At 37.5% G+C, this 22,764-nt stretch overlaps 1 protein-coding gene across 7 annotated transcripts in view; it reads right to left on the bottom strand.

Annotated features, from left to right (window-relative positions):
• Positions 1–22,764, bottom strand: part of LOC110374474 (PDZ domain-containing protein 8) — a 36,223-nt gene that overhangs the window by 1,541 nt on the left and 11,918 nt on the right. For 2 of the 7 annotated variants that reach the window (XM_049841855.2, XM_049841858.2), the window contains exons 3-14: positions 19,633–19,815; positions 16,465–16,657; positions 14,373–14,583; positions 13,841–14,006; positions 12,766–12,966; positions 12,165–12,368; positions 11,315–11,946; positions 10,953–11,081; positions 9,992–10,214; positions 9,499–9,607; positions 4,944–5,066; positions 674–797 (exon numbers count right to left, since the gene is read on the bottom strand). In XM_049841855.2, coding sequence (XP_049697812.2) covers positions 674–797; positions 4,944–5,066; positions 9,499–9,607; positions 9,992–10,214; positions 10,953–11,081; positions 11,315–11,946; positions 12,165–12,368; positions 12,766–12,966; positions 13,841–14,006; positions 14,373–14,583; positions 16,465–16,657; positions 19,633–19,815 — 2,498 coding nt within the window. Of the gene's footprint in view, positions 1–330; positions 373–672; positions 798–4,288; positions 4,376–4,943; positions 5,067–9,498; positions 9,608–9,991; positions 10,215–10,952; positions 11,082–11,314; positions 11,947–12,164; positions 12,369–12,765; positions 12,967–13,840; positions 14,007–14,372; positions 14,584–16,464; positions 16,658–19,632; positions 19,816–22,764 lie in introns of those variants that run through there. The other 5 variants (XM_049841859.2, XR_010276507.1, XR_010276508.1 and 2 more) reach the window with 5 other exon arrangements.

The raw sequence follows: 22,764 nt of genomic DNA on the forward strand, positions 1-22,764 counted from the left end.
AGCTACACACATCGTAATAGATATATTACATTAGATTGATAATTCTTGGATGTGAATTCTTGGTGCTCTTTTAGGCTGCTCATTGACACATCATCGTCATTAAGACCACTAAGTTAAAATGTTGACAATAAAGTAGTCTAAGAAGGGCACGCTCCGTATTAATAAATTATTGTGGTAAAATGTAATAGCGTATGTACCGGGCAATATGTAAGTAAGTCATGAAGAAAATTTGTAAAGGTGTAGAAACATTTAAGAAGATAGAAAGGGGAAGGGCACTGGACAACAATAACAGTAGGAGTGAAGGAGAGAAACATAGTATCAGTGAAATACCTTGTGTGTCTTCAAACGTTGAAGGACATTATGATGTGCGAACTAATAAAAACAAAGTATTGCACTTATTATTCGAGCCCGCAGAAAGACCAATAATCTTGTGTTAAGAAAATTTTCCTCAATTATAGATTTTGTAACTTGATTTTGCAAAAGCAAAACCGGACTTCTAATTTAAAGAAAAATATACCAGATTTTAAAAAGACATTAAAAAGGCCTCAGAAGTGAAATACAGATGTAAGTGCAATAGTGTCTCTATTTTGCTGAAGTGGTGCCATTATTTGCCGATCTAAAACCAGCCAATGTAGTCTTTAAGTAAACGGCTATAAAGGTCATTTTGACATACCTGGGCGTGTGACTGGGTGATGGTGGTAAAGATCTAGAAGATGCGTTTGTCTTCGGCGCTGAGAGGGAATGGGCGGACCCTGCTCGTCTTAGTCCGGCCACCAGAGCACTCATTGCACCTCCACCTAAATGTTTAGCTACTATAGTTCCATATTGAGAAGGATGTATGTAGGGTGATTAATACGTGAACTATATTTGGCATGATTGTGAGGTTAACAAAGGTTTGGGTTGAAAAGTAAGGATAGGGTTCCGTAAGATGGTTTATGCGTAGGTATGTAGGTGGTGAAAATGATCGCATAGCATAGGATATAGGAAGTTAGGTAAGGATTGGAATCAAAACAGAAAATTCAAAAAAATCTGAGAATGATTTATTGAAACTTCTTGGCAATACTTGTAATTATGTTTTGGATACGACTAGATTTGTTACTTACTCAAGTTTCCTAAGCATTCTAATTAGCAACATTATGGCATCGCAATAAACCCCGAATGTAGAAATTCAAATAAAATTTAATGAGATATTTCGCGGTATTTTGAAAACGTTTCTGATATTGAGTACGCTAGATAGCTAATATGCAATCCTTTCCAAACTTAAACAGAGCGTTAAAGGACAAGTGAAAAAATTACCACATTTACAAGGAAATGTGTGCTTTCATGTATTAAGTAATTAGGAAAATAACCAGTGTCAAGAGGCGCAACTAGGTTAATTCTGTGCAGTTCAAAAATATTGCATCGTTGATGGATTAGATTGCCTAACGCTATGTGGCTATGATCTGTTTCCTGCTTATTACGGTCATTGCAGCGAATTTTACTCACTTTCCCTTTCTAAAATGTATTATTTATTTACGTCATAGTTAATGTTTTTAGTGCATTCGAATAACCCACTATTTGTTCGAAGTTCCTACTTTAATGTCTCACTAACGACTTATTGGAAGCATTACAGCAATTCATTTTTTTTTTCAGTTTCGATGTCTTCCTTCTTTAAAACAAAAGAATGTCAGTAACCCATAGAAAGAAGTACTTACTAGTACCCGACCTTTCGTCATTACAGATACCTATACATTTCTCAAGTTAACAGACTAAGGAAAACATTACATTACTCATATATTTTACCTTTTTTAGGTTAACAGCCAGTACGATGTATGGATAACGATATGTACCTCCTTGGTTTTATTTCTTTCTTTATTGCTGTACCTTACACTACCTTATGTAAGATCTATTAATAATAATATCTATGGTCCATTATGACATTATGTTACAAAATTCGGAAGTATTCCTATGAATTAAAAGTTAAGTGGTGTTATTAAGTGGCTTATTGTAATCTTGGTGTATTTTGAATGTAGACGTTACAACATTAGGATTGACAAGGCGTGATGCAGTTTGAGTCACGTAAGACGCAGCAAGCTGGGTCGTTTGGAGGCTAGTAGATAGCTTCTGTAAATAATGAGGTTTTAATGTTATACCAAATCTGAGTCTTCTTATAAATTGTCTATTTTGGTGGTGATGCGAGTTTGTAAAGCCTTAACGCTTCACGTACTTGCAGCTCTTTGGGTTCTTTAAAGGATTTTAGCTTTTCTCAAGCGCAACTTCTGTGGCTTATAGCCTTTTACACTGATTTTTTAAAGGCTGAGCCTTGTTGAATATGAGGTATGGTGTTTTCTGATAGACAAATCGAGTCTGAAAGTATTATGCGGCTGAAAGTATTTGGCACAACATGACGTAACATTAAATACAGAGGCTATATAACACGATCGGACTATTCACAGACTATACACATAATTGCATAATAAAATATAGGTACATATTAGGGTGTCCCAAGACATAAGGGGGAATTTTTTTTTCTCGAATTCAAATACGCATACCCTCTATTTTTTTTCGGTTTGACCTCATTAACTCCTATAATAAATATTATCTCGATCAGACAGTGGTAACCCGTGCCGACTTAATGCCAAAGTTTTCACATGAAAATTTGTACTGACTTACTATGGAGAAATTTAGATCTTAATTATTATAACTAAAAATAAAACTTGAATACATCCAAATAATGTTTTATCTTCTCATATACATTGCAAAATAATATCATTGTTAAAATTTTCTTTTCAAAGTTGTTTTTTTTACTGTCAGGATAAATTTTCCGATGTTCTAGGACGGTACTTAACAATAATTGTTTTTGTTCCTCATCTACTGTGATTAATCAATAAAAGTCTTGCATGAACTTTACCGATCTTTCGGCCACATCGTTCACTAACTCTCAGTGATGAAACTTTCTTAACGGCTTCTTGATACGAAGCATTATTTGACTAAAAGGTAGAACACATTCATGTAGAAAACTGTCATTAATTTTAAGGCGATCGATCAAAGAGCTCGGTTTTTACTGAAATGAAGTTAGAGATGTCTTTGCCATACAACGTACCGTAAAGATCTTCTTTTGAAAAAAAAATTAAGCAAAGACAAAATAACCCCTGAAAAACGATACATCCCATCGTTTTTCAAGAGTTATTTCCTCTTTGGTCCTCTGAGGCGCGCGCTTTCTGTAACTCGCGCTCACTAGGTCCTGGCTGTCATTTTTAACATCTTGGGCTGTCTTTACGGGTAGTCAGAAGCCAGTAAGTCTGACACCAGTCTTATCAAAGGGGTATTGGGTTGCCGGGTAACTGGGTTGAGCAGGTTAGATAGGCAGTCGCTCCTTGTAAAACTCTGGTACTCAGCTAAATCCGGTAAGACTGGAAGCCGACCCCAACATAGTTGGGAAAAGGTTCGGGACATGATGATTTGTTCTTATTAATTGAAGCGCATCAGCATGTGCAAAATCAAACAAATTACAATTACCTAAGTTGCTGAAAAAGTCTTGATGGCGCTGCTTAAAAACAACCCCCTCCCTCCCAACTTGATACAAGGTGATACAAGATGACGAGTTTCGTCACACAAAAGGCAAAGATTTAGTTGGAATACGCGCTTTTCCCCAGTAGATAATGCATTCGCAAATAGTAAGATTTACGCTTTCATTCACAATTAAATTAATTACCCGAATATCACTACATAGTTAAAAACAAAGTCGCTTTTTCTGTCCCCGTGTCCCGTTGTAAGCATACCTAAATCTTCAAAACTACGCAACCGATTTTCATGCGGTTTTCTCTAATAGATAGAGTAATTAAAGAGGAAGGGTTATATGTATAATAACAAACATCAAATAGTGGGGAAATACTGTTATTCCGTGCGAAGCCGGAGCGGGTCGCTAGTTGTACAATGAAACTGCCAGAACTTGTCAATTAGACGGAAGTTTTGAGCCCGTCAATTGATATTTTAGGTTCCCTAATTAAAAATATGCCCTTTTCATAACTGCGTAGGTCTAGTGACATGTTGGCTGTTTGAAAACAATGATTCGATCACTAAATAACAAGAAATCACAAGCACATCGACGCGTTACATCGCGTTAGTCTTAGAAAGCAAGTATGGCATACATACAAATGGAAGTCGGCACGGGTTACCGTGGTCCTATCATCATAAAATTTTATTTACAATAGTTTTGGACCAAAAGGAAAAAAATAGGAGGGTATGCATTAAAAAAAAATGATTTTGATTTTTTTGGGACACCCTAGTACATATATATAACAAAAACCTTTGTAAGTCTGTGTACGTGACGGGTGAAGCCGGAGGTATTGTTATAGCGAAAATTTCTCCGTACGTCAGCATTCGAATATTTCGTCTGTGCACAAACAAAAAATTAAACAACTTATTTTAAATATAAACAACTTAACTATAAGATAAATTCTGACTATCGTTAATTGGGGTTTTAATTTTGAAAAAATAAAATAAAATTTTAAAAATATGTTTGTAACATTTAGGATATTTGTAAAGCCAATGATTGAGGACAGTTTAAGCCTCTAAGAAAGCTAAGACAGTTCGCTCTAGCAATGTGAATACATATTAATGGCGATGACACTTGTTAGGTATCGAGTAAATGATCGATGCTGCCAAACGCTCGCACAATGTTGGCAGTTGATATAAATCATCGATTAACGCAATGGGAAGTAGGTAACGATATCGAGCCAAGCGCCTCTATCGTGTCGCGGAATTCGCTGTAGAAAAGTATCGATAACTGCTTTAAGATTAGATCAATAAATAAATAGGTTTACGCGCGTTTAAGCAGATATTAAATATTCATTTTTAAATAATACTTGGCAATTAGAAACTTTAGCGATAGAGGCGTCAACTTGATTTTATATTTTACTTCAAGAAAGATTCATTCGAGAACATTCGTTTTATAAACTTACCCTCCTCATGAACATCAAGTGAGTCTTTCCTCTCGGGTTCATCATCGGAATCGGGATCAGCAATCGAGTCCGCTTCAGTCATGATCAACTCGGGTGGCGGGCAGCTTAGCGTGTTCGAAGAATCTAGAACAAAAAAACAAGAAAATGTTTCTTGTTGAGTCAGAAGCCATCAGGAATAGATGTAATGTATTTTCTTTTTATGAGATTAGTAACTTGGTGTGAGAAAGGTCGATGAACTGTAAGATTCCATATAAAAATAAAATTGATATAGAAACAAAGACACCCGAACAATTTTCATAATGCAGATAGATATTGTAGAATTTCTAATAATATAAGTTGATAGGAAAATAGCATTAAAAATATTGGGCACTGTTGTTCTTTGCGAAAAAGTGAGATTGATACGCATGTTTTAGTAGAATCTATTACTGAATGGGTTGATCATAAACGTTCGATTATTTCCTTTTAATGAGTAGTACGTAGTAATCGGGTTAATAGTTTTGTTTGTCCTTGTATCAATCCGTAGTCCGTATAGTAATAGTTTTAGTATTTACGTGTTCTTTGCCAAATGGTATGTATGATAGTTTAATAATAATTTCGCTTCTTATTTTCTCGTAGCATTTTTTATTACATCATAAATCTTTGTTGTTGACATCAATATTGATAGAAAAACCCATTTTTGATCTGATCTTTCGTGCATTTCCATTAAAATGAATTTCACTTTCCACACACCTACGCTTATTCCTATCTTTACGACGATCCAAATTGTCTTATCCTTAATTATTGCATCGTAAACATACATAAAGCTATAGTTTACCAAGAATTGCACGAGGTAGGTAACTCAATAAAGAATAAAGTAATGGTAAAGTGGAGCATATCTCTCTTCCGCGTCAGACGTTCGCGGTGCACGCAACAACCTTCTAAATTTTTATAATATTACCGCGTTGGAATTCTTGTGTTCAAGCAAAGAGTAATCGGTAAGTTTGTTTCATTATTACTGCAAATAATGCGTAAGTATCTAGCGTGCACTCGCGGAATGATAGTGCAATTAATGATGTAATGTCGTATTGCAACATACGACGGTTTTCTGATATCGTGCTGAGCCGTTCACGTTTTACTTTCCGAAGATGCTCTTTGTGTAATAAACGAGGAACAATATTAAAGGTAGGTACCTACATAATATGCACAAAACATTTGCTTTGTTCCAAACACAAATTGTGTTAAAACAACATTAATTTTATATATCCAGTTCTTTGATCCAGTTGGAGTACAAACATATGACTGCTTTGAAAGGAATGTCGAAAGGCAAAAAAGTAAATCGGATAGAAATGAGGAAAGGAGACACAGTTTCCTTAAAGTAATCGAAATCGATATGTTGAGTCAGCATCTTTCCAGGTAGGCGTAGTTCAAAGTTGATTACAGCGAACCGGCTGAGTATTAAACCAGTTTTATTGAGAACACTCAAGTACTTCTTTGTGCTCCTCAAACACATGCAAAGACGTTGTATCCTTTGTGCCACGTTCCTGCAATATTTCACGCAGTAAAATCACGTGCTTTAACGCATCTAAATATATTCCCACGCAGCAGGTGAAAATTACAAACCTTTGCCAAAATGAAGTACGTTCGTGTTTCAGGGAATTATAGACCGTTGACTGTTATGGGAGCATAATTTTACCTAGCGAATTTTATTGCAAGTTAATACCTGGTCGATATTTATTTCGCATAGATTAGGTTTGTCCTCAATTTGGCACGAGTCTGAGCTAATTGGAGAAACTGTCACAATATAATTAAGGAGTATGGTATATTGATCTTGGCACAGTGACTTAATTGGAATACCGTTTACTTAGTTATTTGATTGTAGTTATCGATTGAATACTACGTATGTAGGTATTAGCTAGTAATCGATTTGTATTCTTTCTAAGCTGGATGTTATGGTGCAAAATCGACTGAAAGAAGACCGTGTGACAAATTGACAAAAGATGAAACATGTATCGTACCAACTAAGTGAGATATAGTTATTTGATACAAGTTATTATAGTTATACAATTGTTTTAAAAATAGGTATTTAATAAAAGTATTTAGGGCCTTTAATTACGAAGTAAATTTCTGTGAAAACATCAGAAGATCATTGACCGTATTGGTCTTTAATAAATTTTAGCTGTGACGAGAATATTTTGGCGGGATTTCAAGTCGAAATATTTTAGTGGATTTTGTTCCTTTTGCAGTAACTGTTTGATATAAAAACATTCCACATTTCAAGAAGTTTCAACGTGTTTTAAATATAGATCTTGACCTGAACATTTTTCTGTTTGTTTTATTTTGATGTTTTCGCCAAAAAATTTCATGGTCGTTTCCAAATGTTTTGGTGTTACCGTTTTGTCTATGATACGACGCAATACCCATGTAAACATATTTGATGTTGTTGGAGAAATAGCGATTCAATTTGTATACAAATTATAAACAGTTAGGTAGTATATTATAGCTAATTATAAACTAAAATATTTGTTTGGGTTCCTTTCGTTTATTTAATTTTAGTAGGTACCTATGTGTTTTATTGAGCTCTATCTAATCACGTAAGAAGAGTTTATACGAAAATCTTATACGGTCAAACATGACCATATGGTGTCAAACATGAATAAAATTGTGCTTTGATACAATGCACGCAGGTGGTACTTGACTTATTAATGTCATTTCCATTAAAAGCTCAGATTATCTTCTATCCATACAATTACATGTCGTACGATAGGCTAGTCTAGGATAATAATCAGCATAGTTCTTGACAACAAATGAAAATCCTTTTGTTATAAAATTAAACATTTTCATGTCTCTTCCTTCAAGACAGTTTCCAAGGAAATTGCGAAATGAGCTCATAAATACCATCTTCCGAGATGCCAGTCATCTCAGGAAGACAATTTCGCTACAAAACAATTCATTCGTCCCTTCTCATTATAGAATGTCAACGTGGGACGTCCGGCCTAGACCTCCCTCCAAGGTAGCACAACAGACACACATACCTACTTCAGGAAATGCGTCCAGTAAGCATGACTAATACTTGGCAAAGCGGGGTAAACAGTGACGGATTAATGTAGAGAAAATGTGGCAAATTGTCATGGGTCATCGCGCTTGGTCACAGCCTTAATCATGTTGGTTGTGAAGAGGTTTGAATTTGTCAAAATATTTTAGATGTCCAGAAAAGATTAAAAATCCTTCTTTCAAGATAAATACCCGCATCCAAATCTGTTCATCCGTTCCAGATAAAAGGTGACTACTGGTGTCATAGACACACATAACGATCAGACAAATTATAAGACGCCTCTTTATATGCTCTTTATATCAGACTCAGTATTTTGTTAAATACCAGAGCTAAGTGCAATACTAAAACTTCAGGGGACCCGAAGCCAGATATCAACGGGCCCCACACTTACCTACTCAATCCTGCCCTGGCCATAAGTAAGACAAGATGGACGACAGAGCCCCGTCTAAGGAAATAGTGCGAGAGCTATATGTCATCGGTTAGAAGCGAATGATTACCGGCTTAAAGTGTGATGAAATGCGTGTCTATTGCGACCGGTATAACTTGATACTTGGTGAATTATGACTTGTTTTGAGTGTGTCGGATTTGATGTTTAGTGTATGTAGAAATATCGCCGTTATGGGCTTCTGAGTTATGCTGGTTAACTTTGAGGTAACAGGTGCACATACGTAAGCACAAATATAATCTAGCCGTTCTATGACTTTATAAATCATCGTTGCCTAGGTAAACAGTGTCGTACATTTTGTTGTGAACTTGACTCTATTTTAAGTCGTTAGACAATCTGTCTGGTTTTATATGAAAGTGCCACAGATCTGTATTTTGTATAAGCATTATAACTAGGCCCATAGGGCAAGAACCTAGTTCCGACGTAGACGTTATTCTATAAATAGATACACATTATCGCTGTCAGTACACTATGATAATATCTATATTTCAAAAATACTGAAGTACTGATTGATACATTGAAGTATTTACGAGGCCGATGCGTCATACGCAACGCACTACTTACGCAGGGAAAATACATAGCTTCACAATGAAACGCAATTCATTCCGTCAGCGCAATTTCACTAGTTCCGTCGTCAATTAGGTCGTAAATCAACCGATATAATATGTACCTAGTGTAGTGAACATCCGTTTGCCTAGAACTAGCCTGATAATCTGTAAGAAACATTTCTACGACGAGGATACTTTTGTTTGTTTGTGTCAAGTGCAGTAAGGTTAGAAATGCCTTGGACTATGTCTAGGAAATGTGTCAGTTAACCCGCTGTGTGCCTGTGCGCAGATTTACGCGAGACACAATTTATTTTCTATTGTTCCATAATTAGCGGCTTACAAGCGGTTAATACCCTGCTTGATACGGTCTTAACTCCTAAATCGAACATACGATTGAGGTGTCTTTAATGGTCATAGACATAATAACAAAAGAGTTTAAAGTGAACAAAAGTCCATAGTAGTATTTTTTTCTTCGCAAATGAAACGTCATATTTGTATTTGAGAGCAAAAATGACATCAACTTATACAAACCTCTATCCTGTTTCGGAATACACGGCGAAGATTCCTGACACTTGGTGACGCATTTCTTGTGGCAAGAGAGACCACAGTTGCGGCACTGCATCGCATCTTTCAGCCATATCTGAAGCAATATACTTCAATACAGTAAAGGTTTTATTTGTACGCAGTTTGGGGTTAAAGGACCGATGCAAAAAATAACTTGATTCATGTAAATATTTTGAGGAAAGTTCGTTGAAATGGGACTGAAAATACAAGTTTATTTTTGCGTTGCATTCCGATCAAAGGGCTGGTAAAATGTTTTTTTTTGTGTGTTAATTCCGATCAAAGGGCCGGTGTAAAATGTTTTTCTTTACCTTTCAACGTGCACTCTTTCTTTTGGATAAAAATGCTCTATAAAATCGAAATGATTCAAAATACTTTTTCCTCCACTGTCTTCAAAATACTTGACCTATATTCTATTTCAGAAATGACGTCTTGTTCTATTTTTATACTTCTTTGTTCTCACCTTCTTATTGCAGAAATCGCATTGAGTTGATCTATGGAAATGTGTTCGCACGAAATCATGGCTTGCTCTCGTCGGTTTGGGGGGCCTGGGTAGCACGGGGTCCCGGGATGTTCGGGGCGCGGTCCGGGCGGGGCCCAGACCTTCCCATTCCCACCAGACTAGTGCGTCCCCGAAACAGAGGCAGGGTTCGAAGCCAGCGTGTGATGATAACTTGTGGCTTTTGCTGTAAATATGGACAAGGTTTTAGTATCAGTAGACGACATACACAATCCTTATTTATTAGAACAATGCGAGAAGAACTGCTAGCGTGCATTTTGTGTTGGTACATAGTCAAAGTTATGGATGAATATGTCATAGAGGGAGACTTTATAGGGGAGCCTGAATATGATCCAAAGCGAGTGTTTAATAGTAATGTGGAATAATGCATTTTAATTTCCAAAACACGCCTAAACTCCGTGACCTGGGATTGCCCTGGCACCAGTCCAATCTGCGTAATTGTTTCCGAGAATTTCTTGCCAGAAACAAAATTAATAATTGTATGTAAATAATTCTCACGTAAACTGGTTGCAGTCCTTAAGAGTTTCTTAGAAACTTGGTCACAGCTATAAGTAGGTGAACAGTCTTTTTATGATCAATGCTGATTCGTCATGAAGGGTTATTCATCGTTTTGTCGATAATATTTCGCAACACGAGGTTTTAATGAAAAGTAATTTAATATTTTACAGTTTAATTATATTATTGGACACGCAAGTAATAGTATGAATTAAGAAAATACTTAAAAAATAACGATTGAGTAATTATTGCGCAACAGGCTCTCGGGACATCGGGAAGACAAAGAAACAACGTCATCAGTACCTACGTATTACGGATGTTTTAAAAATAAATAATAACTAGTCCAGATTTCAGCTACACACAGAATTAAAACCAATACAATCATAAAATTTAGAAAAACAATGCTTACTTGTGATTTAGGTGCGAGAAGACATGCAAGAAAAGGAATTTTGTTATAATTATATATTTTGCGCAAGTTCGGCGTTTTGCGCAAATTCTGCGCTTTGCGGATCGTCTACTGTTTTTAATGGCGCGGCTTCTAAGAACATTGGGGAAAAGCAAAGATAGATAAGAGATAGATTTGAGAACATAGCTGTAAAATAAGTTTTTTAGAGCAGTGCCTTATGTGCAAATGCAGTATAGCAATAAAACAGGTGACGATCGATCCAATGGAAGTCAAGAATGAAAAAGAACAGCCAATTAGGTTAAGTTAAAACAGTGATAGAACACTTATATTTTCCTCATAAAGGTGAATTGCTTGTCTAGCCTTACCTGAACTTTATATCAACATCGGGCGGTAAGAACTGGTACCTCTTCATGTGATGAGGTACCGTGGAATCCTGACATTCAGCTAACAAAGCCGTGAGAGGAATATTAAGATATCCTAACAGAATCTCTTCTTTTTCACCAGCTACTGTTGCCCAGACGTTAATATTCAAATACTTATGATTTTCATTTAGTTTGAACTCTGTCTCCTCATCGAACGGTATGATAGGTTTCAAAGGGGTATGTTTAGTCCAAAACATTTGGCAAATCTCAACATGTTCGCATTGTCTTGGACCTCCAACCTCGAACATTTGTTCTTCCTCTTCAGCCGTCTCTTTCTCAGCTACCCTACATTCTGAAGAGTCAGTTCTAATGATGGGTATGTCGGGGTGTTTGACGGTTTTGTTGATGACGTTAGCTTGTCGCAGGGGTGTGCTGGCACCGGAGGCCGGCGGGGTACTGCCGGCGGAGCTATCGGAAGACTTATTTTCTACGGAGCAGCGACGCTTGCGAAGGCCGAAGTTAGCCGAAGGCTGTTCGGAAGGCTTCGGTTGGCGCGCTGCTTCTGTTTTAGATTTGGCTTGTGCATCAGTCTCGTTTTGCGGTTCTACTGTTTTCGCTGGGCTGGATTCGGGTTCCTGGTATAAAGCATAAGCATACATAATATGTAGGAGACCCTATACTACACACTTCTCATCAGAGGTTAAGTCACAGTATTTTTTGGGGATACCATGTAAATATAATTACCTAAATAAGTTATGTTCTAGTATACAAGGCGTAAGTTTTTTTTGAAGATAATACTTTTACTACTGGCCAATTTTTACTATCACTTCATATTTCTATAATTTCTACCAACCTGCAAATTACTCTTCGAAGCCGCAGCCCTCATGCCCTGTAACCTCACCCCCTCCATGACCTCAGACACTCGTCGGAAGGAGAAGTTGGGCTTCATGCGCTTGGGCTCGCTGGCCTCGTCGCGTCGCGCCGCCGCGCCGCTGCCGCCGCGCTTCACGCGCACTGTGACCGCGCGGCGTTCTACTAGGCGGAGGAGTTTACCTACCTGTTCAAATAGCAAAGAAATGTTAAAAGTTTAAATAATCCACATATTGACATGGCTGTTTTTTAGTTTGTTTGTTGCTATAAAATGAAAAAGTCTAAGGGCAAGTTGCTTCATTTAAATATAAAGATAACCAAACCGATCAATCCGGCTATCTGACAACTGAAAATGGTTCGGTTATCGTTATACTTAAATACTGCAAGTGAAGGTTAGTTGCATGTAATAAAGCCCATGGAGATTATTTCTGTAGTGGATGTATTTCAAAAATAGGTAATGCCTCTATAATAAATTATGTCTTTTCATATACCTACTTCAAAGTAATTGTCTTCTATTTTTATCACATAATAGGCAAATTATTTTTATACGAACTGTATTTACTTTATTCAACTTTGTTAATTACCTGAGCAACATTATTAACGGGCTTATTATCAATAGCCAGCACGATATCATCCCTCCTCAAATCGGCGCGGTACGCAGGCGACATCGGCACGACAGTGTCGACCAAAACCGCTCCCACACCCTGGCAACACACGAGGCCTAATGGCCCCGCTACTGCTGGCAACACCACGTCTAACACGAGGACACCGCGCCGAAGTGATACCTTGGGGAAGACAATTAGAATAAGTAATGAGGTTTTGTAGTAAATGAGTGTTTATGGGCACAACGGTGTTGACCAACACATAAGACCTAATGGCCCGGCTACTGCTGGCAACACCACGTCTAACACGAGGACGCCGCGCCGAAGTGATACATTGGGGAAGAATATTAAAAAAAAAAATATGTATTGAGCATAATGTATACTAATAACACTAAATTACTTAAAAGTAATGAGGTCTTGAAGTAAATGAGTATTCATTTGAATATTTTTGGCAGTTTCCTGTTGTAGTTGTTCTTTGTTTGAAATAGTTCCTTGTTCTGTGTGTTTTGCAATAAAATGGTAGTTCCTGACAACGTGATCGGCATAGATGCTTACAGCACAACTCGTGCCTTTAATGTATAACGTTCTTCTATATAAATATAATTATCATTCGGTAATACGTAACATACTGGTTGGTGAGTCTCTTTATGAGAAAAACCCTATACATAACAGAATGCCATTACTGGTTGGTGACTAAAACTGTTAACACTGCTTTCTCTGCGTAACAACAAAAAACCCTGATGACAAATCCCCATGGAGAACAAAATAACTAGCGGAGGTGCCATAACGGAAAATCTCCTGAGAAAGAAGCCCGCCAGAACGCGGGTGAACGGGGGACGAGGAACGTTACTGTCTCCGCCCTTATACGCCTACTTTGGACTCGACCGTTTTTTGTAACACCCAAAATCATTGACAGATGTCCCAAAGGACGCCTCGTTAGTTCACTCGTAACTAATCGTTTTGGTCATGCCCACTGTACGAATTTGCTTGAAGAAGGCTACCTGCATTATAACATCTCCGCTCATCTTTCTTTACTTCGTACATATCCCTTACTCACCCATCCATGCGAGTCAACAGCTAAGGCCGCGCGCACAGTGGCAGTTCCTCCCGACCACTGTAGCCGCGTGACCTCCATTAGTCGGACAGTTAGCCGCCCGTGTGGACACGGCCCTTCGTCGCCTTCCGTACTGCCGGGGTCTGACTTCGGGAAAAACGGCTTGTATCTGCAAATAAATTTATAGCATGTAGTTAGAATACAAAGAAGTGCTTAAATAAAAGTTTAAGTTAAGTTGAGCTTTTTAGGACATAAACTATTCATGTGATATCAATATAGATAGAGCGTATCCTCATAACAAAGATTAAGGTCTAAAGGTTACAGCTATTTCGTTTCTTCGTCCTTCGCTAGTGTTGTCATAAGTTCGTCTTATTAGAATGCCGTTGTGTACGTGGCTAATATTGTTAGATAACTACGTCATACATACAGCAGTCTAAAATAATGTCATGCCAACCTCTTCAGCGAATTTATAATTCCTCAAAAAGTTGTAACATATTGTTAGTCCACCACATTTGACCCACTACTCAAAACTTACCGTATTTTATAATTAGGCAGCGTATGCCTTTGTGCCACGGCTCGTCTAATGTGTGAGGCCACTAATGAAGCCAGTCTAGGCTTGATCTGCCGCCCCTGGAACCTGCCTCGCACTCGGAGCTCAAGTTTCGGTTGTGTCTCGAAGGCGAGAGCCCAATGTGTGTACGGATTGCGTCGAAACATCACTCTTACGTTGCCACTTATGCTCTCCACTGGAATGGATAGATAACTTTTTAATTAGCAAAAAAAGAATAAATAAATGAATAGAGGTACAATACAAAATAGCAAATAATAAGGATGTAGTTTTAAATTTAATTAAATACAAGAACAGATCCATCTAAATATATAAAACTCAAAGGTGACTGACTGACTGACTGACTGACTGACATAGTGATCTATCAACGCACAGCTGAAACCACTGGACGGATCGGGCTGAAATTTGGCATGCAGGTAGATGTTATGACGTAGGCATCCGCTAAGAAAGGATTTTGATCAATTCTACCCCCAAGGGGATAAAATAGGGGATGAAAGTTTGTATGAAAGTTTGTCAATTTTAAACCGATCGGACTGAGACTTTGCATGCATAAAGCTACTATGGCGTAGGCAACTCTTAAGAAAGGATTTTGATAAATTCCATCCCTAAGGGGATAAAATAGGGGATGAAAGTTTGTATACATCTTCTTAGATTTGTACACGCTAATCTTCCGAACTACTGAACGGATTTCAATGATTTTTTCTTTGTTGTATCAGTATTAAGCCTGGTCAACATATAGGCTATAATTTATCTTTGAAACTTGAAGACCTGATGCAGAACTCCAACAGACCAACAAAACTATAAGAGATACAAAAATGGTGCCATGGCAAAAATTGTTTCATGTGATGAGCATTTTCAGCTGAGATAATAAATTTTAAGATCTGGAACACCTGATGTGGAACCCCAAGAGACTAGCTTCTCTATACCATATACAGGTATGACGTTTTAGCAAAAGTTGTTCAATTTGATAAGCACTTTCTATTGACTTACACAAATTGAAGATCTAAAACACCTGATGTGGAACTCCGGGGGCCCAGCTAGACTATAGCATATAGAGGTATGACGTTTTAGAAAAAGTTGTTCAATCTGATAAGCACTCTCTGTTGACTTATAAAAATTGAACCACACCTACACCTGATGTGGAACTCCAGGAGCCCAGCTAGAACCATGACAGGGGTAGGTCTCACGCCTCTGGTTTGGCTTGGCCGTCCAGAGTGGAGTCGCTAGAGCAGGATTAGTAGCCCTGCTCGGAGGGTAGGTGCCTCATGGTAAGCACAGGGAGCGCGTAATCTGCGTTTAAAGTCCACCGAGGTATCCTCACCCTTCAGCTCATACTTGAGAGATTGGTTCTCTACCCACTAAACCACCACGACTTCCACTAAGTCACCACGACTTTGTCATCTATTTAATGTTTTTTTACGTAATAATACTTGTGTAATATTTTTGCCACACACAAATGCGGACTAATTAGAATCACTACTTTTATCCCTATGGTCACGTCTATTGCGGTTCAGTTCTCAGCGTTTTGTTTAATCTGCTGTGCTTTTGCTGTTAAAGTACAAAAATTAAGTATATAGAACGTTTCTCTTCGGTCCCTTAAAATTCAATATCAGACTATTCAGATCTTTGATTTTGCTGACCCCGTAGTCGCTGGCATAAGGGACAGGATCCGCGTACGAAGTCGCGGGCAGAAGCTAGTCTATAGATAAAATTCGTATCCTTAAATCTTTTCCGAAAAAAATCCTTGTTCGTAACACTGGTAAATAAAAATGTAAATGTAATGTAAGTAAGAGCAACTAATTACTTAACACCTCGATTGAGATGGCCTAGAGAACTCTGAAAGTTCCGTATCCAATAATAGAACCATTTACGAAAGCAAACGTCATAAAGATTACATGAACAACTACTAAAAACTATGCTGAATATGAGGCGAGATATGAGAAACATAATTGCATTTTAAGACCTATATTGTAGGTACCTAACCATATTTAAAGCAAATAAAATATTCTATTCTATTCTAAAACAAATAAAACCTTCATAATCATTACTTCAAACTCACCAGTAATAGATATGTTAGCGATTTTTCCTAGCAGCATGACGGCATCCACATCGATCCTGAAGTTGCCATCATACGCCAGGTCGAACTTAAGGTCGAGAGCTCGCAGGCGGGCCCCGTCCTCTTCTAGTTCACCCGAGACCAGACGAAGGTTTGTGATGCTGGGGAACTCGGTACCCACTTCTAGGGAACGCAGCTGTGGGGTAAAAATATTGGGGTGGGGTAAAATTCACTTCTTTAAAGTTCTTTGTCGTTATCTGTCTAGTTTACCCCTCGTAAAATTGTAGATGAAAAGTGGAGCTACTGTTTATCTGACTTCTACAAAGTTAACGCAGTTAATACCAGACGTCTCGGTAAGACTGGCGATAAAGCTTGGTCTTGGCTTTTATTTTGATCTCGCCTAATCTACACGTAGGTCTAAACACGACAATAAAACAAGCATGAAAAGATGGAAAGACCTCTTTCTTAGACCCTACAATTAATTAATACTCACATCTATTCGAGGAAAACATCCTACATGAGATAAGGTAACATTACATTTTCGAATACATGTTTCAATTTCAAACATACCCTTATTAAGAGCCTTACATTGCTATCCTATTACAAATTATCTAATACATTCTACATACAACAGGTAAATGTAGCCTTCGGGGGTACAAACTCAAGTTAAAAGGCCTTACAAATAAAATAAAAAGAAAACATAATCTTGTACGTGTTATCCCCTGAGATTACCTAAAACAAAAGTTCGGGGCTTCACGACTTTAGGGCAAAATCACTGGTGAAGATTGTAGGAGGTATAAAAGGGGAAGAACTTTTTCGCCGGCACGATATTTTAAAAATGCTGCAGGGTACATTTGGCTCTCTGACCTTTTATGAAGCTTTGAAAGAAGTAATTAATTTACGGTCTGGACGTTTTTTATTACCTTCCGTAATAGTCTACAGGGTCTCTGCATCAAGTTAAGTGCTGAACGAAAGGGTTCCTTTACTATGGTACTAGGTATCTACATAACTTCTAATAGTAAATTGACAAACAATTTCGCATTTATAAATGCTAGAACGACGAATTATCCTTTGTCGTGTGACCCTTGTATCTGAGGAAAATAAGCGTGATATTTTCTTTGTTGGAACATTTCTAAGAAAACTTATTATATTTTCTAGGTTACGCCCTCTAGCAACAAGTTACAATTTCTAAGAAAAATATCAAAGAGATTTATTTCTTCTCAAGATTCTCCTTGTGAACGAAGAAGGGAGGTCGTTGGCTATCGATAAATCCGTGTAGATTAATCTTGCGAGTTTCTGGCTTTATTTCTCAATCGACGACGGCTAAAGACGTTCCTTGATAAAGTACTGTTCGATAGCGAACCGAATCGATAGTGCGTCACTTTAATAACTAATGGTTATAGTTCTAATTTCAAGACAATTTGATTAAAGACTCATGATATAACCAACAACGTATTAATTTATCTATGTTACTGTTATAGCCTTTTTATCGTCCCACTGGTGGGCACAGGCTTCCTCTCACACGGAGAAGGATTGAGCATTAATCACCACGCTTGCTCAATGCGGGTTGGTGATTTCAGACTTTATAGTCCAGGTTTCCTCAAGATGTTTTCCTTTACCTTTTTTTTTAATCAGCTATTGTTGTCTAAGATTACTTAGAAAGTACATACAAACTTAGAAAAGTTGCATTGGTACTTGCCTGACCTGGAATCGAACCCACACCCTCATACTCCAGAGGATGGTTCTTTACCCACTAGGCCACCACGACTTTATCTATACAAAAAGTTACCGATCGTGTTCGTGGGTCTAATTTTTGGATTCTTATGAAATAGCATGAGAAAGAGCATGGCGAATATAAAAAATAATATCAAGCATCCACCAGGAACGTCGCCTTTTTTGGACCTGATACCTGATACTTTCATAGTCTTCTACCTGCACATGCTCGTTTAAACTAGGTAATATATCCGTCTCATAAACTTCGAAAATACTTTCCACAAGAGTATAATTTATAGTTTGGAGTGGAGCGAAACGTTTTCACATCGACGGTCACGAATCGTTGGCGCCGATTGAACCGCAAATCTGCGCTCATTGGAGCGAACATTTTACCAGTGAACTATGATACCGTACACATATGAGTTTAGCTGATAAATGCTTGGTTTGATTTAAAACTAGGATTGACTTTTTATTACTGATGCGAGTTTCAACCAGCAGTTCTACCCGCGTACCTTTGGGATCTGTTTCACACACCGTGACGACAAAAAATAGCTTATAGTCTACCTTACTAAAAGGGCTACCTTTTGGCCCAATAATTCCCAAGATTAGCGCGTTAAAACCAACAGACTCGACAGCTTTGTAGGTGGATATTTATTTAGGAGATAGAGCTTAGCCTATTTAATTAACTCTCTATCAACAGCTTAGGATTTCCTTCAAGCTTTAGGAATGCCTTATGAAATCAGAACACGTTCATTGGCTTTTTCTTTCTTCCGTCAATATAAATGTATCGTTTTCATGCAGAAGTTAAAGCAATTAAATTAAATTACTGCAATGCGCTTTAGCAGTACCGAGCTACTACTTATACCTTGGCATATTTTGTGTATCAGTATTCTAAAGTTGCCTATTAATTTGCTATATAAAATTTATAGTTTAAATCGTACACAAATTGGTCAATCAACCATCTCATTAATAAATCGTAGGCAGCACTCAGCGACATCAATAATTTTGTACTGCGATTGCTACGCCACATGCATAATACATTGACGGCCAATCACAAGACCTATATTTACACCTTAATAAACAGCGCAGTGTAGCAAGCGCTAAATTGATAGGAAATGGAAAATCGGCAGGTAATACGAATATTCGTAGAAACTCGAATTGAAGAAGCTGTTTATTCTTGAGCTTATCTCTAAGTTGGAGTTGTTGTCTCGTTATACAGACATAAATCAATTTAATTTGATGTCTTTTAAATTAAAGAGTCTATTAGTCTACCTACTACAATCCCAAAAGTTGCATTAACCACTCATCATCTTTTTGCCCTTATCCTAATTGTATTTGGGGGCGACGCAGCATGCTTTTCCTTTCCATACTCTTCTATCTGCCATCATCTCACAGGTAACATTCTTTCTAACCAAATCTAATGCACTCTGAAAATTTTTTCATTAATCGTATATTTACCGTAAGTGACTCAAAGATCTTCCCCGACGATGTCTTGGCAAGCAACTCTGCTAGTTCCGAAGCCATGCGTCTGCGCAGCCAGCGAGTGTCCGCCGTGCTTTGTTGGAAGATGAACTGCAGCATAGTGTTGAGAGCGCCCTCTGGCGAATTGCCTAGGCCACGAGTTAGCTCGTTCAGTACCTCCTGTTGACAAAATGGAAAGTTAGAATAGACAATATTATGAAGAACTAGTCGTTTTCCCGCGGTTTCACCCGCGTCCTGTGGGTGCTACTGCCCGCACTGGGATAAAATATAGCCTATGTTACTCGTAGATAATATAGCTTTCTAGTGGTGAAAGAATATTGAAAATCGGTCGAGTAGTTTTTGAGTTTATCCATTACAACCAAACAAACAAAGTTTTCCTCTTTATAATATTAGTATAGAAGCATAGATGAGCGATGGTCACCATGTTGCTGCCGAATCTGTGGTCCCGGGTTCGATTCCCGGTATGGTCGACATTTGTGTGTTGAGCATGTTTGTTGGCCGTGGTCTGGGTGTTAAAAAATGTATATATGTAACTATATATTTATCAGTTTTAATGGCACATATAACACAAGTTAATATCTAATAACTTACCGTGTGTGGAAAGCTTTTTTTAAATAATAAACTATAGCTTCTATAATTAATCTACCCCTAGAAGTAAAACTGAAGTGTCTGTTTGAAAACAAGTTCAATATGAAAACAAAATATAACGACATCAATGTTATGATTGTCTCTTATGCTTGCGAAGAGCACTTTACATAATCAATTCGTTACGTCTTCATTCTATTTGCCGACATCGAAGGGCTTTTAACATCAAAGCTATTTCTATAAATATGAAGTCATATAAATAAACTTTTCCGATATAAAAGCATTAATACATCAAAAGCAAATTAGTTCGTATTTCACATTTTAGTAATTGTATAGAAAAGCGTAAAAGCAATCGCACAAATATGTAGGTACAAATAGACATCCCGTGGGCCCGTCCCTGTACTCCCACATCTACATTTTAACATGACCTATGACGATACGCAGGAAATATTTCAGCAAGGCAGTTTTCATCATATCAATAAAGCCGAGTACAATCCACTCAATTTTTAAGTTCTAGTATGGATGTTTGTAACTTTTTCAAACAAGACATTTTGAATATCTTTTGATGAAATTTAGCAGTACCTAATTTAGCTTAAAGTAGTATTCTATATAGTTCTACACTCAGCCTGGTAAAGGATTCGGTATTTACATCCAGTAGGTACATGAGTTTTTCCATTGTGAAACTTTTTGCAGGCATTTCGATTCACAAAATGTATGGCTATTACGTTAGCTAATGGCCACTTAAACGTACCCTATTACATAGACCTTACAACAGAGCAAACGTTTGGATGGACCTAACCTTTGGATGGATTAAAAGTGGTGAGAGCGATTCCCAAGACATTTTAAGGAAAATCTATCTCCAAATTACAATGGTTTTCAACCTAAACGAAACGCTGGAACAAAATTTCATTTCATTCCTATGTAGTCCAATAAAAGCATAATTATACGACGTCATATCTGCAGTAAACCTAAATTCTAGAAGTAGATTTTCAAGGCATTTCTTTCACAACGGAACATTATACGGTAGCAATCAATAGGTTCCCCGCATAGTAAATCAAGCATCGTTATTATGCAGGTGTGCCCAATATTGCTATAATCAATCAATTAGCTGGTACAATAACCAGCCGGGCTGATGACGGATAGTGTTACGTATTGTGTAAACAACGTTGTGGTTAACACCCGTTATATTAGATGGTTTCAGAGAAATGTGTGATAGTGGGTGTTTCTCGCGGTTTCACCCGTGACGCGGGGAAAATTCTTCCCGTTACCCGGAGAAAATTATAGCCTGGTAGCCTGTCTGCTGTGGTATTACTGCTGTAGTAGATAGATAGATAGATATTCTTTATTAGGTACACCAATGTTACATTTTTGATCTTAAACTAGGTAGTTAAAGTAGGTGACATAATGGGCGGTCTTATCGCTAAGAGCGATTTCTTCCAGACAACCTTAGGATGGATGGAGACGAGAAGGAAAAGTTCATATATGGTAGGCCGGAAGGCAAAGTGTACACTTGCTACTGCAATTTGTGTATTGCTATACTATATTATATATTTGTGTATATGCTAGTATTGCTATAGATTGGTCTAAGATATTTATTGAAAATGCGGCTTCAAATATTTATTGAGTGGCGAATCCAATGTCCGGTGCTTCTTACAAACTCATCTTGAAAAATCTAAAAACATTGTCTGCAACCCGGAAATTAAAACTAGGATCTACAGTAGCTTGTCACTTACAGGTTGCGGAGATTATTTTCTGCTTACAAACAAAAATATTCCTGTCACACTAAGAAGGAACTACTCAAAGGCGGAAACAGAGTATCTTTGACTTGGCTTAAAATAAATAACCTTTTACTATTAAAATACATATTACTTATATTTGTGGGCAACCTTAGTAAGATTTCACGTCATAATTTCACTGACAAATGACGTCACAAGACGCCTACTAAGCTCAGTACAAAGGTAAGACAGCTGATATCTAATCTCTCATCATTAACATCTGCCACCTTCATTCTCTTTGATGAAGACAACTGAATATATAACGCTTATGAAGACCCACCCTTTGTACGTAAATGTATGGTCCTTTCATATGTAAATGTTGTCTAACAATAGAGTATCTAACGTTATAATGGTAAAATCTAAAACTCAAAGTTATAACCGTCGCTGACATTAAGTAGAGAAGGAATGTTATAAAATATACTTTATTTTCTTATGTACTACCACAAACATGTGTTATGTCTTTGGCGGATCACTAGCAAACGAAGACGTCGGTTTGTGTTAATCTTATGTTTCTACTCATTGAACCGTATCATTCTCGATTTCGGTATGGAATTGAAGAAAATCAGGGAGAGTAACTGAGAGCTCGGTAGAGCTACAAATAGCATAGAATTTAGAAGTTATAACAACATTACACGGTCTCTGTAATCTTGTTAACTTAATTGCAAACCGCGCGAAAAATCAACTAAACATTTAATACTATAAAATTAATTAACAGCAACCACCTAAAATACCAAACAAATATTTTCGC

Source organism: Helicoverpa armigera, chromosome 5, assembly GCF_030705265.1.
Source record: "Helicoverpa armigera isolate CAAS_96S chromosome 5, ASM3070526v1, whole genome shotgun sequence".
NCBI classification, from domain to species: domain Eukaryota; kingdom Metazoa; phylum Arthropoda; class Insecta; order Lepidoptera; family Noctuidae; genus Helicoverpa; species Helicoverpa armigera.